The sequence below is a fragment of the Nerophis lumbriciformis genome, linkage group LG10 (genome assembly GCF_033978685.3).
Source record: "Nerophis lumbriciformis linkage group LG10, RoL_Nlum_v2.1, whole genome shotgun sequence".
Taxonomy (NCBI): Eukaryota; Metazoa; Chordata; class Actinopteri; order Syngnathiformes; family Syngnathidae; genus Nerophis; species Nerophis lumbriciformis.
The window spans coordinates 30176800-30196071 of NC_084557.2; the positions used below are offsets into that span (position 1 = coordinate 30176800).

General features: G+C 43.6%; 1 protein-coding gene across 3 annotated transcripts in view; it reads right to left on the bottom strand.

Moving 5' to 3' along the window:
- The window catches only part of necab2 (N-terminal EF-hand calcium binding protein 2), a 360801-nt gene that overhangs the window by 324253 nt on the left and 17276 nt on the right, over positions 1-19272 (bottom strand). For all 3 annotated transcript variants that reach the window (XM_061969871.2, XM_061969869.2, XM_061969872.2), the window contains exon 2: positions 967-991. In XM_061969871.2, the coding sequence (XP_061825855.1) occupies positions 967-991 (25 nt within the window). The remainder of the gene's footprint in view (positions 1-966; positions 992-19272) is intronic.

Sequence of the window (19272 nt, forward strand, 5' to 3'; positions counted from 1 at the left end):
ATAATGGTCCAAGTTGAGGTAGATTTTCTGTGGTTTAAAATGCTTCCACTTTGCCACAATGCCATTTACAGTTGCTATGTAACATTTTTAGGAAGTCTTTGTAATTAAATGTGCATAGTAAAGTATTTAACAATACTTTAAATCGTAAATAAAAACAGAATACAATGATTTGCAAATATTTTTCAACCTATATTCAATTCAATAGACTGCAAAGACAAGATACTTAACGTTGGAACTGGAAAACTTAATTTTTTGCAAATATTAGCTCATTTGGAATTTGATGCCTGCAACATGTTCCAAAAAATCTGGCAAAAAAGACTGAGAAAGTTGAGGAATGCTCATCAAACACTTATTTGGAACATCCCACAGGTGAACAGGTTAATTGGGAACAGGTGGGTGCCATGATTGGGTATAAAAGCAGCTTATATGAAATGCTCAGTCATTCACAAACAAGGATGGGGCGAGGGTCACCACTTTGTGAACAAATGCGTGAGCAAATTGTCGAACAGTTTAAGAACAACATTTCTCAAGGAGCTATTGCAAGGAATTTAGGGATTTCACTATCTACGGTCCGTAATATCATCAAAAGTTTCAGAGAATGTGGAGAAATCACTGCATGTAAGCGATTATATTACGGACCTTCGATCCCTCAGGCGGTACTGCATCAAAAAGCGACATCAGTGTGTAAAGGATATCTCCACATGGGCTCAGGGACACTTCAGAAAACCACTGTCAGTAACTACAGTCAGTAACTGTAGAGAACGTAATCAATACTTGGCATGTGCTTTTTAATATCTCAATATATGTGGTATTGTATGTGTTTTCGTTTGTTAACTCTTTCCTGTTGCAAAGTCTTATCTCTGTTTCAGTTGTATATGTGAATGTTCTGCCCACACTACACTGCAATGTCAATGAAAGCATATTGTATTACAAAATCAAGTCTTATGAATCAAAAAATCCACTCACCATCTTTGTCGGCTCTTCTGAAGATCTGTGAACACAAAGGTAACAAGAATCAGGGTCAGTGAACAGTGTCTGTATTAGGGCTGTCAATTCAGATTAGTCACAGTTTTCAAAGTAATTCCTAAGGATTAATCACTATTTGCAACTTTGTTCAAAATATGCTCATCGGTACTGTTTTATAGACACAGAAAGATGAATGAGAGGACACAATTGTATATATTCATCCATCCATCCATCCATCTTCTTCCGCTTATCCAAGGTCGGGTCGCGGTGGCAGCAGCCTAAGCAGGGAAGCCCAGACTTCCCTCTCCCCAGCCACTTCGTCCAGCTCCTCCCGGGGGATCCCGAGGCGTTCCCAGGCCAGCCGGGAGACATATTCTTCCCAACGTGTCCTGGGTCTTCCTCGTGGCCTCCTACCGGTCGGACGTGCCCTAAACAACTCCCTAGGGAGGCGCTCGGGTGGCATCCTGACTAGATGCCCGAACCACCTCATCTGGCTCCTCTCGATGTGGAGGAGCAGCGGCTTTACTTTGAGCTCTCCCCTGATGACAGAGCTTCTCACCCTATCTCTAAGGGAGAGCCCCGCCACCCGGCGGAGGAAACTCATTTCGGCCGCTTGTACCCGTGATCTTGTCCTTTCGGTCATAACCCAAAGCTCATGACCATAGGTGAGGATGGGAACGTAGATCGACCGGTAAATTGAGAGCTTTGCCTTCCGGCTCAGCTCCTTCTTCACCACAACGGATCGATACAACGTCCGCATTACTGAAGACGCCGCACCGATCCGCCTGTCGATCTCACGATCCACTCTTCCCCCACTCGTGAACAAGACTCCGAGGTACTTGAACTCCTCCACTTGGGGCAAGACAGTCCGAAACCCCATATTCTCTGAGCACTCCCCACAGGACTTCCCGAGGGACACGGTCGAATGCCTTCTCCAAGTCCACAAAGCACATGTAGACTGGTTGGGCAAACTCCCATGCACCCTCAAGGACCCTGCCGAGAGTATAGAGCTGGTCCACAGTTCCACGACCAGGACGAAAACCACACTGTTCCTCCTGAATCCGAGGTTCGACTATCCGGCGTAGCCTCCTCTCCAGTACACCTGAATAGACCTTACCGGGAAGGCTGAGGAGTGTGATCCCACGATAGTTAGAACACACCCTCCGGTTCCCCTTTTTAAAGAGAGGAACCACCACCCCGGTCTGCCAATCCAAAGGTACTTCCCCCGATGTCCACGCGATGCTGCAGAGTCTTGACAACCAAGACAGCTCCACAGCATCCAGAGCCTTAAGGAACTCCGGGCGGATCTCATCCACCCCCGGGGCCTTCCCACCGAGGAGCTTTTTAACTACCTCAGCAACCTCAGCCCCAGAAATAGGAGAGCCCACCACAGATTCCCCAGGCACTGCTTCCTCATAGGAAGACGTGTTGGTGGGATTGAGGAGGTCTTCAAAGTATTCCCTCCACCGATCCACAACTTCCGCAGTGGAGGTCAGCAGAACACCATCCGCACCATACACGGTGTTGGTAGTGCACTGCTTCCCCTTCCTGAGGCGGCGGATGGTGGTCCAGAATCGCTTCGAAGCCGTCCGGAAGTCGTTTTCCATGGCTTCCCCGAACTCCTCCCATGTCCGAGTTTTTGCCTCCGCGACCGCTGAAGCCGCACACCGCTTGGCCTGTCGGTACCTGTCCGCTGCCTCAGGAGTCCCATGAGCCAAAAGAACCCGATAGGACTCCTTCTTCAGCTTGACGGCATCCCTCACCGCCGGTGTCCACCAACGGGTTCTAGGATTACCGCCACGACAGGCACCAACTACCTTGCGGCCACAGCTCCAATCAGCCGCCTCGACAATAGAGGTGCGGAACATGGTCCACTCGGACTCAATGTCCAGCACCTCCCTCGTGACATGTTCAAAGTTCTTCCGGAGGTGGGAATTGAAACTCTCTCTGACAGGAGACTCTGCCAGACGTTCCCAGCAAACCCTCACAATGCGTTTGGGCCTGCCAGGTCTGTCCGGCATCCTCCCCCACCATCGCAGCCAACTCACCACCAAGTGGTGATCGGTAGAAAGCTCCGCCCCTCTCTTCACCCGAGTGTCCAAAACATGAGGCCGCAAATCCGATGACACAACTACAAAGTCGATCATAGAACTGCGGCCTAGGGTGTCCTGGTGCCAAGTGCACATATGGACACCCTTATGCTTGAACATGGTGTTCATTATGGACAATCCGTGACGGGCACAAAAGTCCAATAACAAAACACCACTCGGGTTCAGATCCGGGCGGCCATTCTTCCCAATCACGCCTCTCCAGGTTTCACTGTCGTTGCCAATATGAGCGTTGAAGTCCCCCAGTAGAACGAGGGAATCACCCGGGGGAGCACCCTCAAGTACTCCCTCGAGTGAATCCAAAAAGGGTGGGTACTCTGAGCTGCTGTTTGGCGCGTAAGCGCAAACAACAGTCAGGACCCTTCCCCCCACCCGAAGGCGGAGGGAAGCTACCCTCTCGTCCACCGGGTTGAACTCCAACGTGCAGGCTCTGAGCCGGGGGGACACAAGAATTGCCACCCCAGCCCGTCGCCTCTCACTGCTGGCAACGCCAGAGTGGAAGAGATCCAGCCCCTCTCGAGAGAACTGGTTCCGGAACCCTTGCTGTGCGTTGAGGTGAGTCCGACTATATCCAACCGGAACTTCTCTACCTCTCGCACTAGCTCAGGCTCCTTCTCCCCCAGCGAGGTGACGTTCCACGTCCCAAGAGCTAGCTTCTGTAGCCGAGGATCGGACCGCCAAGTGCCCTGCCTTCGGCTGCCGCCCAGCTCACATTGCACCCGACCTCTATGGCCCCTGCTATGGGTGGTGAGCCCATTGGAGGGGGGACCCACGTTGCCTCTTCGGGCTGTGCCCGGCCGGGCCCCATGGGGACAGGCCCGGCCACCAGGCGCTCGCCATCGTGCCCCAACTCCGGGCCTGGCTCCGGAGGGGGGCCCCGGTGACCCGCGTCCGGGCGAGGGAAATCTGAGTCTCGGTTCTTGCATTTACATAGAAGTCTTCGAGCTGCTCTTTGTCCGATCCCTCACCTAGGACCTGTTTGTCTTGGGAGACCCTACCAGGGGGCATGGAAGCCCCCGGACAACATAGCTCCTAGGATCATTGGGACACGCAAACTCCTCTACCACGGTAAGGTGGCAGCTCAGAGAGGAGTGTATATATTCATATAATATTGTATATATTCAACATAATATATTTTTATTACCAGCTAAAACCTACTACGAACCATCACATAATTAAGGTTTGGTCTTATAGTCTTGCTTTCCATTGCTGTGTTATTTCCTTTCCATCTCTAGTTTTGTATTTTCCATTTTCTGTTATGGACCGTTGGCAGCAGCTTTGCTGTGTACGAGTGGCGCAGATGTTTAATTATTAATCAGCACTATTTAAGTTGAGCTGCAGGGTTTGCTAATCGCTGGATCAATGCAGGTTTTCTGCTATGCTACGTGTGTTTTGGACCACGTTGTCGTCGCTGCAGTGTTTCTACTCAGGCGTAGCCATAGTGTGTACACCACTTTGCAGCTTATTATTTAAAAGACTCATTTTAATACACAAAGCTATGAAATGTGAAATGACTCTTATTCTTTTGAGAATTGTCGGTGGTTACCACTTAAAACACGTTGCCGGTCTCAGATGCATATTATCATCTTCTCTCTGGAAACAAACTCCAGGGTAACTAGCTCCTTCCTGCCATCAGGATCAAGATAGGATAGCCCCAGCTAAACATGGAAAGCATCTGGCACATCAATTAAAATGTACTTAGAACCTGTGGTGTGACTTGGCTCTGCTTAGCCAGCTTGTCACCTTCACATTGACTCTGCTTTTTCAATTTGCTGTCCATACAAAGAATGTGTGTTGATATCTATGTTACTACTATTTATACTGTTGTTCCCTTCAATAAGTAAAAAACTACCATATTTTGTGGGCTGTATTTTCTGATGTCTTCTTATTGTAATCAATAAAGTAGGTCAAATTACCAGTGAACTTTGCCCACGACACCTGATACTGCAGCAGTATATAGAGCACAGTGATATGAGGCAACCCCTTCCATCCATCCATCCATTTACTACCGCTTAATCCACATGACATGGTCAAACTGTTTCCATTGAGGGCCACACACTGAGAGCCATTTTTATATTTTCCTTTTTAAAACCAATACAATATACAGATTTTTTTTTGGTAACATTTAGGGCTCCCCTAAAATTTGGTCCCGGGTACCCAGAAGAATCCTAGGCCTGATTTACTAGAGGTTTGCATTTACCAAAACACGTGCAAACTTGATAGCACATGCAAAGCTGATCTACAAAACGTGTGCAAAGTGGACTGCGTCCGTTAACAGCAGAATGAAACGTGCCATCCATTTTGCGTCTTTGACTTCATTAGTATGCAATATACTGTATATGCTCATCACCACAACACCCACAATACGGGGAGAAGAAAATGCAAATATATTATGCACGTTCAGCCTGATTTACCAAACTAAAAAGTGATTGCGGCACCTTAATTAGCGTCTTTATTTAGCATGTCTAAAAGCCAGGTGCAGTCTGCTTTATGCACAGATGGCTGCTGTCATTGTGGCGAGAAGAAGGCATAGATGGAATGACAGTTGACAGGGAGAAATCATTTCGGTGCGTAATAGAGACATATCGTCATTCCAATAATGTGATTTTTGAGTTACTTGCTGAACTAAGGGCTGATTTGGGACCAGTTACCAAAAGGAGTCATTCTATCTCCTTTGGAAATACCGTACATTACCAAATAGTAGCCCGGGCGTTTATTTCCCAAAATCGATTTTGGAGACAGGCGTTTAAAAGAAGCAGGCGGTTATTTGCACAAGGCTTTTATTTATTTTTGCACCAGTCTGCACCAGGCCATTATTTGGTTACAATGGTTACTGTCCAGTATTTTTTTTTCGTACAAAAAACTTTAAATGTAAAAGCTATTGTAAACATACAAACAAAAAAACGAGATCAACATGAGGTAGGCTATCAAAAGACAAGAGATCAACAAGGCCTCAACATGGCAGTGGTGCAACAATTGTCATATAGAATACCAATACTAAAAATAAATAAACTTTTTAAATAAAGCAGCCTACCGGGAAAAATAAAATTATGGTACCAAGTACTCAAGTATAAAACCCACCATCAAAACAGAACAGTAATACTGTCACTTATATAAAATAAAGGCTACAGTACTCCAAGTTTTAAATAAAGCAGCATACAGGAAAAATACAATTATGGTACCAAGTACTCTATAAAACCAACAAAACAATAATACTGCAGCAAATGCAACCCCAGTAGCATTTTAATCTAAATTATGCAAATAACAGCCCATGGGCGGCTATTTGGACATAGGAGGTTATTAGGAAGAGGCGGGTAATTCACAAAATGGGGTCAGACCCCGGGCGGCTATTAGGACATGGGCGGTTATTTGCCCAAGGGCGTTTATTTGGTAATATACGGTAGTTCTTCCAACAATTCATGCATCTGGATCTTGCGAACAGTCGCAATTGCCGCTGGCATCTCCAAGAGTACTTTTTTCTGTTGTGCTGTCTCAAGTGTCGGATGCTATGTCACGCAGGATGGGCAAGGATATCCGGTTCCCACGTACTCGAGGCGAAGTAAATGACACAAATCATGGCTTTGATGCAGTTACTGGCTTCCACAATACAATAGATGCTATAGATTGCAGTCATGTGCAATTTCCACCCCCCCTCAGATCGAGAAAACTAGTATTGAAAAGTTGTGTGTGAGTGTTTAACTTGTGTGTGACTCAAAAGGGGTACCATATTTTCCGGACCATAGGGCGCATTTTTTTTTTCTAAATTTAAAACACTGTGGTCCTTGTGGTCTACATCAGTGTTTTTCAACCTTTTTTGAGCCAAAACACATTTTTTGCGTTGAACCAGCAGAAATCATTAAAAAACGAAACTCAGTTGACAGTAAAAAGTTGTTGTCGCAAGTGTTGTATATGAATTCAAACCATAACCAAGCATGCATCACTATAGCTCTTGTCTCAAAGTAGGTGTACTGTCACCACCTGTCACATCACGCCCTGACCTATTTGGAGTTTATTGCTGTTTTCCTGTGTGTAGTGTTTTAGTTCTTGTCTTGCGCTCCTATTTTGGTGGCTTTTTCTCTTTTTTTGGTATTTTCCAGTAGCAGTTTCATGTCTTCCTTTGAGCGATATTTCCTGTATCTACTTTGTTTTAGAAGTCAAGAATATTTGAGTTGTTTTTATCCTTCTTTGTGGGGACATTGTTGATTGTCATGTACATTGTGGACGCCGTCTTTGCTCCACAGCAAGTCTTTGCTGTCGTCCAGCATTCTGTTTTTGTTTACTTTGTAGCCAGTTCAGTTTCAGTTTCGTTCCGCATAGCCTTCCCTAAACTTCAATGCCTTTTCTTAGGGGCACTCACCTTTTGTTTATTTTTGGTTTAAGCATTAGATACCTTTTTAGCTGCACACTGACTCCCGCTGTTTCCGACATCTACAAAGGAATTAGCTACTGGCTGCCACCTACTGATATGGAAGAGTATTACACAGTTACCGGTACTCTGCCGAGCTCTAGACAGCACAGACACTCAACAACAACACATCATTTGCAGACTATAATTACTGGTTTGCAAAACATATTTTTAACCCAAATAGGTGAAATTAGATAATCTCCCACGGCACACCAGACTATCTCACGGCACACTAGTGTGCCTCGGCACAGTGGTTGAAAAACACGTGGTTCTTTGGTCAAAATGTTGCGATTATGTTTTACAGATCATTTTCAAGCCGCTTTCTGACATTAGCTTCAGGATGTGCCGTTTTATGGGCGGTCTTATTTACTGGCTCACCTTCGGCAGCGTCTTTTCTCCGTCATCTTGGATGCAGCGGTGTGGTGTGCAAGGACGGGGGTGGAAGAAGTGTCAAAAGATGGAGCTAACTGTTTAAATGACATTCAGACTTTACTTAAATCAATAACGGAGCAGCATCTCCTCATCCGTGGCTCACTATTGTGTCTTGTGAAAAAAGGTCGAACCGGTCTAATAACTAAAGTTCCTTGGGTGAATAATGTAAACTCACTACACCGGTATGTTTTAGCGCTTTCATGGCGAGTTTACTGACAGATATAAGTAAGAACTTTACACTACTTTATATTAGAAATGGCAACAGCGGAGGATGAATGTCACATAACAAAAAGATCGAGAAAAAGAAGAAGCTTATAGACTACGGTGTCGGCGCGGACTACAAAAGGTGGAGGCGCGCAAATTTTCAGGACTCATGCAGATTCCAAATAAAGATCAGCAGTTACAAGAAGGTAAGAAAAGTTGCTTTTGCATAATATTGCCAAACAAAACGCCAGATAATGACTTAACTTATATACACACCATAATAATACTCGCATGTTGAAGCACAGTACAATCCATCAAGCAGTGCGGCTTCATAGCTTACCATAGTTGTACTAAAACATGTTAATAGATTTTTGAGTGCCGTGTGTAATGTTCTATATTTTCAATGGAACATATAACATTTTGGTGTTGTTTATTTGAGCCTAGAGGGGGGGGGTTACCCACATATGTGGTCCTCTCCAAGGTTTCTCATAGTCATTCACATCGACGTCCCACTGGGGTGAGTTTTTCCTTGCCCTTATGTGGGCTTTGTACCGAGGATGTCGTTGTGGCTTGTGCAGCCCTTTGAGACACTTGTGATTTAGGGCTATATAAATAAACATTGATTGATTGATTGATATTGCAGTCTACACGTATTTCTTATGTGTGACTGCCATCTACTGGTCACACTTATCATTTCACTATGTACCAAATAAAATAGCTTTGAGGTCGGTAAGCACAACCAAAATTATTAGGCGCGCCGGTTATAAGAGAAAATTAAAGGATCTTAAGTGTGCCTTATAGTCCGAAAAATACAGTAATTATAAACATTGTGGCAAAATTACCAAGAGTCAACACATGACTCATTTATCCTCAGAAACAGTGTGTTTTTTTCAAAGTTGAGAAATGGCGAGTATGGAGATGCCTAGCTTTTCGGTAAGTTGATTAACGCATGAGTAAAATTAAAAGACACAAATATGTGAAATTCTGTTTTTATTGTAATTTGCCTACGCCCTTCACCCCGTCCTAATGACCCCTGCAATAAATTCTACCACCGAGGCAGAACATGGCTATTATGCTGCTCACATTCGGAAAAGATCATAGAGCACACCTTGTGCTAAAAAGTCTGTTTCGTTGTCCAGACCGCACTGGAGGAGCGCTTCTTGGTAGTCCAGAAAAGGTGGCACAGATATGTGTTGTCGGTTGCATGCTGCACAACATAGCAAAACACCGCAGAATGGACTTTGATGCGATCTGTGTGGAAGAAACTGAGAAGGACTGCAGAGACGGGCCAATTTGATTCAAAGCCACTTCACAAGTAACCTGACTCTCGCCAGATCCTTGTAGTTTGCTGGGCTCCAGGACAAGGCAAACTCCTTCAAGATAGCAAAAAATAATGAACCAATCAGGATCGCTGGGCGGGATTTCATAGATGTGACGTAGCGCCGAAGCGACTGTTTGATTCGAACAACAACGGCGGCACGCAGCGAGGAGTCGTGTGCTGACATTGATTCTGCTATCGAAACTGTTTTGCGACATCAATCGTCTACTGACATTGCTGCGTTGTTTCAGTAAAAGTTCTCTAACTTTTCGCTCTGTCGTTATCCAATGTCGGCTGATCTGTTTTGGATTTCCCAGCGTCGCTCTCACCAGCGTCACGAGTTGATTTGGATGTGAGTGGTTGAAGTAGCACGTCGTTCAAGATAACGGACAAGTGGTTTATCAAATCACATACAAGGATTTTTTGTACAAGGCCCCGCCTTCTGAAATACATCTCCTATTGAGAAGTCCCAGATCCTTGTGTGGGGATCAGCGAATTACAAGGATCTGGCGAGAGTCAGGTTACTTCACAAGACCCAGTTCAGGAATTTTAATTAAACTAAACAAAGCACAAATGGCAACAAATGAACTCAGATATTGTGGCATTTTTAAAACTAAATTGTATTTTACAGCCTCTAAAGAACAGAAAACTATTGACAGTAATTACAAAAAATATATATTTGCACGCATTTCACTATTTTATTTTCTTAGAACAAATTCTTTAATCGGGGTTTTGCATATTCGCAGGTTGCTGTCCACCCGTGCGTGATTGTTCTCCTGTGGTATTCACCTGTTGCTCATTATCCAGCGGTTGCTTCGTTGAAGAGTTACGTTAAAGTACCAATGATTGTCACACACACACTAGGTGTGGTGAAATGTGCCCTCTGCATTTGACCCATCCCCTTGTTCACCCCCTGGGAGGTGAGGGGAGCAGTGGGCAGCAGCGGTGCCGCGCCCGAGAATAATTTCTGGTGCTAGCGTTACTGCTGCTGGGATGAGATAGGAGCGGTAAAAAAACGTGACTTTCATTCATAATTATTGCATGCTATATGTCCAAATGTTATGTCCAAGCGTATTGCTTGTATGTTCTCCTCTTAATGAATTAGCAGCCTTTTAATTTATTACAAGTAACACTGTTTCAATCTTTTTTTGTAAAATGTAGTCACCTTTGCAGAGCGTTTGTTGCGCTCTTCAAAATTCCAAATTTTCACAACGCACGTTGCGTAATGATGTCATCCCCACCGTTTAGGAGGACCGCAAGCGATTCCAAAAAATTGATACACTGGGAACAGGTTCTGAACAAGAACCGGTTTTCAATTCCCATCCCCAGCCACACCCTTCCTGGTTACCATTGATCATAAGAACTTGGCATGCATAGGGACTGCTCAAAGACTTAACTCGTGAAACACACTTTATTCCTAATCAGACAGAGATTGTGGTGGCCAACGAAGGGAAGAGATGTAAAGGACTTTGGCAAGGCCTCTCATTGTCCTCCAGCTGGTCTTCTCCATCCACTACCCATTACGTCACTACCATGGTCCCACATTGCATTGGAATTCATTACAGACCTTCTAGTTTCCCGGCGCAACTGTCATTCTCGATGCTGTTGTAGTTGTTGTTGAAAAAAGTACCGAATGTTGCTATGTGCTCTTTGAAATCAATGCACCAAGGAAAAAGTTTTGGTAATACTTAAATTTACAAATCTGCTGTAAATATTACGTTATCATGAATGTGAAGTGAAGTGAAGTTAATTATATTTATATAGCGCTTTTCTCTAGTGACTCAAAGCACTTTACATAGTGAAACCCAATATCTAAGTTACATTTAAACCAGTGTGGGTGGCACTGCGAGCAGGTGGGTAAAGTGTCTTGCCCAAGGACACAACAGCAGTGACTAGGATGGCAGAAGCGGGGATCGAACCTGCAACCCTCTACCAACCGAGCTATACCGCCTAATGTGCCTGTTACTACAGCACATACATACTTACAGCATGTGTATAAAACAATTTAAGGTTTTTTAGAGGGCTTGCTAGGCAAAATTGGTCAATCCACATCAACTGCATTGTTTGCAGCAAGCAGGTTTTCACTATTTAGAATGCAAAGAAAAGAAAGAGACATGTGTTTACTTGTCTCACGCGGGGATTTTGGATGATGGGCTAAATTTGTTAAAAAAGTGTAGTTCCCCTTCCAAGACCCACAGTGAATCAACTAAGTCAACCTGCAACCCTGCAACACAACAACCTCAAAAGAATGTATTTGTTTTTGCTCTACCTCATATAACCTCTTTCTATGCCACATCAATGTGGAATGCACTCCCAACAGGTGCAAAAGAAAGGGCATCTCTATCCTCCTTCAAAACCGCACTAAAAGAACACCTCCAGGCAACTTCAACCCTAAACTAACACCCTCCCTTCCTCATCATACCTCTTCGGATTGTAAATAATCAAATGTAAACAATCAAATGTAGTCACTTTTTCTTATAATTTCTGATCTCTCTCTGTGTCCAATACTTGCTGTACATATCAAGTCAGACCTACACTGTTCCAATGTCAATTTCTCTGATGATGCAATTGTTGATGACTGAAGTGTTGATACCAACCAAACTTAACAATATCCCACACCCCGGATTGTAAAGAATGTAAATAATTCAATGTATATACTGTGATGATTATCTTGTGTGATGACTGTATTATGAAAATAGTATATATCTGTATCATGAATCAATTTAAGTGGACCCCGACTTAAACGAGTTGAAAAACTTATTCGGGTGTTACCATTTAGTGGGCAATTGTACGGAATATGTACTTCACTGTGCAATCTACTAATAAAAGTTTCAATCAATCAAAACCTAAAACTTGTTAGCATATATTTTTGCAGTGTTTGGTTATTATTATCATTTTACCTGTGGTTCTGTTAATTGTTACACATTGTAATTGGTTATTTTTGCATTTTACTTGTTAATCAAAATGTACTATAAAATGGTGGGGTCATTTTCTTATCCTCGTGGGATTGAAAATACTATCGAGTATCAAATATTTTCTTGAGTAACGGTACCGACTTCTACACTTTAGTATTGTGACAACCCTGCGACTTTGAGGCGACAGCAACCGTACATTGCATCGCGTGCATACTTGCCAACCCTCCCGGATTTTCCGGGAGACTCCCGAAATTCAGCACCTCTCCCGAAAACCTTCCGGGACAAATTTTCTCCCGGAAATCTCCCGAAATTCAGGCGGAGCTGGAGGCCACACCAACCTAAAGCTCCATGCGGACTTGAGTGACGTGTCGACAGCCTGTTTTCACGTCTGCTTTCCCACAATATAAACAGCGTGCCTGCCCAATCACATTATAACTGTAGAATGATCGAGGGCGAGTTCTTGGTTTCTTATGTGGGTTTATTGTTAGGCAGTTTCATTAACGTCCTCCCAGCGCGGCAACAACACACAACAACAGCAGTCACGTTTTCGTCTACCGTAAAGCAGTTCGTCTGCCGTAAACAGCAATGTTGTGACACTCTTAAACAGGACAATACTGTCATCTACTGTACATGCATATGTGACAATAATATCTACGGCTTTTAGAGAGTGCAGTGCACAACTGCGCACACAACAAGGAGACGAAGCAGAATGCATCATCAGAGAGGGTGTTCTGCATGGTTAGAAAAATAGTGACCGAGAATAGAACAAGAATGGACAATTCAACCCTTAACTCAACAATGAGTAGATGAGTGTTATGTGTGTGTATATGTGTAAATAAATGAACACTGAAATTCAAGTATTTCTCTTATTTATTTATATATATATATATATATATATATATATATATATATATATATATATATATATATATATATATATATATATATATATATATATATATATAGCTAGAATTCGCTGAAAGTCAAGTATTTCTTATATATACTTGGTGAATTCTAGCTGTAAATATACTCCTCCCCTCTTAACCACGCCCCCAACCACGCCCCCAACTACGCCCCCCCACCACCTCCCGAAATCGGAGGTCTCAAGGTTGGCAAGTATGATCGCGTGCAAGGCAGCAAAAAAAATAAATTACATCGAGTAGTACTGTAGGCACACATTCCCAAATACACAGTAACGATGATCACCTCCTGTCTATGAATAAATTTTTGCAGCACTGTAGTTCTCTACCAAAACACACACACATGTCTGATTACATCATGTCCGCAAGTTCACATCTGCATAAATTCATGATACATGCACCTCTCTTGCAAACACACACCATATACACACACCATATACACACACAACCCTGGCAATGAATTCATAGCGCAAGCGAATGCTTTGGTCTCTCTGGTATTGAGAGCACAAGCCAGCTTCTTTAATCAGGGCTTGAGATTACTGCGTGCTCCTCTGCAAAGAAGCTGTACTTTGGGAAAGCAAAATGCACAAAGAGAATGCATTTATGTCAAGCCATCGTTGAAGTAAATAGATGGGAAGTTGGGGATAATATAATGCATGGAGATAGCTTGTGTGTGACAAATTTAATTAATGCATCAGTCTACTTGGGAAACTATTAGAGTGGATGTTTTCCCTTACGGGTTCAAATAAAAATTGCTTAAAAAGGGAACTGTGCATGATGACGGATGTATTTTTTAAAATGCATTCCAACTTGTAAATACAAGTAAATAAAAATAATTCTAAATAACTTAAAAATCAGTTATAAAGAAGTCAATGAGAGGTCCTTTGTTCTGCCCATAAATCTCTCTGAAAAAATATTGAAAAAGCACCAACAATACTCCAATTACATTTTGTGACTAGAATATTAATCAAGTATTACTGATATTGTTATTCTAAACGCTAACGCAAACAAACTATTTATAGCGGCGCCGTGATCACAGAGCACTAACAGCTTGTGCTCGCTGTATTGACATCAGCGGCTACTGTGAGCTTCTTTCAGGTTAAGAGCTCGAAAGTTTATTGTCGATGGCTCTTACCTGGATAGTAGAAAAATGAAGACATAACCTGACAAATTGGTACACTTTGGCATTCAGAAATGGCAAGAAAGACACGAAAAGACGCTTGGTCTGCCCTGGTTCCACCTCACTTCGTTCTTCACGAGGATGAGTCATTCTTCATCTAAATGGGAATATATAGGAACATCCTAGAATAGAATAGAATATAATAGAATGGACTTCATTGTCATTATATTTGCATACGAGATTAAGGACTCCAACTTAAGGTGCGGTAGTAGGAATAAATATGGGGTAAAAATAAATTACACAACAGGTAATAAAGAAAAAAACTAACAATTGAAATGAACAGACTACTATCCAATAAAAATAATAAGCAATCCTGTACAATATACAAAACACTATAGAAATACAAAATACTGTACAATATACAGAACAGACAAGAGTACTGGAGTAATAAATAACAATCAGTGTCAGACGTATTGCACTCGAAGGGTAATATTGCACAGTAGGGTATTAGGGTAGGATATTGTACAGGGGTGAATTATTATTATAAGTTAGAGTTAAAGATGGTGACAGCTCTGGGAAAGAAGCTGTCTCTGAGTAGCAGTCGGCATCCTAATGACAGCAGACATTGTACAGTAAGTGATGTTTTATTATGTTTGTAGTGAGTAATATTCAGTGATGTAGTTTAAAAAAAACGATTGTCGTGATGCATTTTTTTAAATTAACGCGCCACCGAATATTTAAAATGATCAAAATACGTAAATAGTAAATGTTATTGTCCAGGTGTTTGTTACTATATTATATAGATATATATATATACATACATACATACATATATATACACACACACACATATACATATATATATATATATATATATATATATATATATATATATATATATATATATATACACACACACACACACACACACACACACACACACACACACACATATATATATATATATATACAAAAAGAAAAACATATGTGTTCTTCTCTTACATAAAGATTGTGAATGACAGGAAACATTCGAAAAATGTGCAGTTTCTCTTTAAGTAGGCCAAAAGATGGCGTTTCCCCGTGCGCGACACTGTGTAGCTCTTGGAGTCAAGTTTTTTGTAGTTTGTGTGTTATTGTTTTCTTCTCTTTCATTTAATGTGCGGTACATCAGGGATAAGGTCAAGTATGATCGGGCGACACTGATACAGCTTGGTCAGATGAGTCACAAAAGACATTTTAATACTAAACTGCTCGACTCCTTCCCGGAGCTACATCTTCAGGCCGGAACAATGCAGGGCTGGGCTGCAGCCAGGGGTTTACTTGGCGCCCCAAGACCGACACGGAGGCATGGCGGGCAGGGTGGCGCTGAGCGAAGACTCCGACACCTGGTTAGCAAAGGTAGGCTAACTCTCCCAGTCGCTTGGAAATAAAATAGATGACCTTCTCAGTGGAATGGCTTCGCAGAGGTACATTCAGGAATGCTCTGTGCTGTGTTTCTGTGTAACGTGGCTCGGAGAAAGGACTCCCAATGAAGCAATAACACCGGCAGGCTACACGCTCTTAAGAGCCAACCGCAAGGCTGCGGACTGCGTAAAGACTCGCGGGGGAGGGACAGCGATTTTTGTCAAAAAGACCTGGAGCACTAACAACAAGGTAATATCGCAGTTGTGTAGTGAAGACGTGGAGTTTATTACCATAAAGTGCAGACCATTTTATATATAACTGCAGTGCATTCGAACAGTGAACATCCTCCCCTCTGCTAACGAGGACAAGGCACTCAGTGAACTGCACAACATGATTTCAAGACATGAGAACTCATACCCAGATGCTGGTTTTATTATCTTAAGTGATTTTAATCACTGTAACCTCCAGAAAAATATCCTGAAATTCCACCAGTTTATCAACTTCCCCACCAGTGGTCAAAACACATTGGATCACAGCTCCAGTAACATTAAAAATGCTCAATCTGCCGTCCGCAAACCCCACTTTGGAAAATCTGATCACCTAGCAGCCTACTTATATCACAAAGCTAAAAGCAAACCTAGTTACTGTCACATTTCTAAGGAAGCCACAACAAACATTGATGAGTACACGGACACAGTAAGCAGCTATATAGACTGGTGCACTTCTATTTGTATTCCCTCCCTGAACATTCGTGTGATCCCTAATCAAAAACCCTAGTTCAATGCAGACATACGTAGGAAGATCAGGAGTCGGGGTGTAGCTTTCAAGTCAGGGGATACCGGGGAGTACAAACATGCTCGCTACGAACTACAAAAGTCCATCAGAGCTGCCAAAAGAATATACTCTCTAAAACTTGAAAACTGTTACATGGACAACAACACAAGGAGTATGTGGCAGGGAATACAGTCCATCTCCAACGACAGAAACAAGACAAGCAGAATCAAAGTTATTGACTCCACCTACCAGACACACTGAACAGCTTATATGGCAGATTTGACAGACAGAACAGGGACACCCCCACAAAGTCCCCACATAATCCAGGGGAGACCGCACTACAAGTAACACACACATAGGTCCTTCAGGCTCTGAAAAAGGTGAACCCACACAAAGCTGCAGGACCTGATGGAGTGGCACCAAGAGTCCTAAAAGCCTGTGCTGAAAAACTGGCAGAGGTGTACACAGACTTCAACTTCATCTTCAACACCTCTCTCATGCAGGAAACAGTCCCACGCACCTTTAAATCATCTGTCATAGTTCCAGTCCCTAAAAAAACCACACACAACCACAATGAATGACTTTAGGCCAGTGGCAGTCACGCTTGTGGCCATGAGGTGTCTGGAGAAGTTGGTCCTTCACCCCATCAACTCTGAGATTCCAGACGCTATAGACCCCCTACAGTTTGCTAACCGCACCATCAGATCGGTGGACGACGTGGTGGCCTTGACACTTCACTCCACACTGGAACATCTGGACATTAACAACACCTACGCACGCCTATTCTTTTTGGATTACAGCTCCGCCTTCAAAACCAATGAAGCTGGTTGGGATGCTGACAGACCTCGGGGTACTGACATCCACCTGCAATTGGATACTGGAGTTCCTTATAGAAACACCACAGGTGGTGAGGATGGGAACAAAGGTCTCATCTGAGTTCGAATTAGTACAGGAACCCCTCAGAACTGCTGCCTCAGCCCCAAACTTTTTTCACTGTACACATATGACTGTATCTCCTCCCCAGGACAATAACAGCATCATCATCAAATATGCAGACGACACGACCATCCTCGGCCTCATCAGAGGGAGGGATGAGTACAGGGAGGTGCTCCAAAAAGTCACTGCCTACGGACAGGACAATGATTTTATTTTCATATCATATACAAGACAAAAACGCTAATTCTACACTTCAGGGGAAAAGCCCTCCCCCCATCAAGGGCACTGTGGTTGAGCGGGCTGACAGCTAAGTTACTTGGTCATCACATCACTGAAAACCTGAGCTGGTCCCAAAAAGCTACAAAAACAGTGAAGAAAGCTCAGCAGCGGCTCTATTTCATCAGGCCGCTGAAGAAGACTGGACTCAAACGACAGACCATCACCTAAGCCTACGGAGGACTTGTTGAAGGCATCCTCACCAGCGGAATCACTGTGTGGTTTGGAAACACCACACTGGCTGAGAGGAAATCACTTCAATGGGTCATAAAGATTGCAGAGAGAATAACTGGCTACAAACTCCCCTCCATGGACTCACTGTACACACAGGGCTGCAGGGGAAAAGTACAGCACCCAGCTCATGCTCTGTTATTACAATGCCATTCTATTTTCTAACTTGTTTTTGTAGAAGTTGACTCAGGGAGAAACGTACAAGAATTCCAATGTATCTGTTCCAGTACTGCCGGGGAAAGAGAAGAAACGCACTTTGGTGCTCGTTGTACGATGTGTCGTAAGTTGTCGAATAAAGACAAGACAAAAAGAGAAGTTGTGCGAGACTACATCCCTTGAACATTACACTGGTGTCAGGAGTGAAAGCTATGATTTCAAAAGAGACTTTGTCACGGTAAAGACACGCTGCAGACCGCGCAATTTTAGGTGTTAGTGGATGCTAGAAGGTGAGAGGCGAGAGACAAAGCATTGCAATTGGTTTTGGGTCTGAAGTGAGAGGCTCTTTCGTGCCTCCTGCTACTGGCCTCCTGCTACTGGACCCTGACCAGCACCGGTGCTACGACGCCCTTGTGGGGGCCCTCAAAAGGAGGTTTGAGAGATGGTCTTAGCTACCACTATTAAAAACTGAATTGAGAGGGAGGTGCAGGAAGCCTGGTGAGCCACTACGGGGACTGACATTGAGGGCCAGGTGCGCCGTGGGCAGAATAGACGACCTCCCATTGGTCTCGCTGGAAGCAGACTTTTATTTACGTTTATTTATTTATTTATTTATTTTTTTTTAAATCCATCCGTCTTTCATAATGATTGTGAACGATGGGCAAAATTCCAACAAAAGTGCAGTTCCCCTTTAAGAGCGGATACTAAAAAGTCCCCCTTTCGCCCGAATCCAGCCCTAAATCTGCCTTCTGCACCAGTTCAAGGTCCTCAGTTTTGGGCTCTGTAATGTTCGCGCCACTTTCACCTGGCTAATAAACCAAGTGCTGGCCAGTATCCCTGCCGGGAGTGCCTTTTGTACCTGGACAACATCCTGGTACATGGGCTCTCCTTTGAAACAGCCCTGGGCTCCCTGAGGAGAGTCCTGGAGAAGATTCAGGCAGCGAGCCTGAAACTGCACACCGAGAAATGTCATTTTATGCGGCGATAGATGACCTTCTTAGGGCATGAGATGCGTGCAGACGGCATTGGCGCCATGGGCAAGAAAGGCTGTGAAAGACAGGTCCACCCCTCACTGGGGTAGCCTGAGGCGTGCTGCAGCAGATGGTG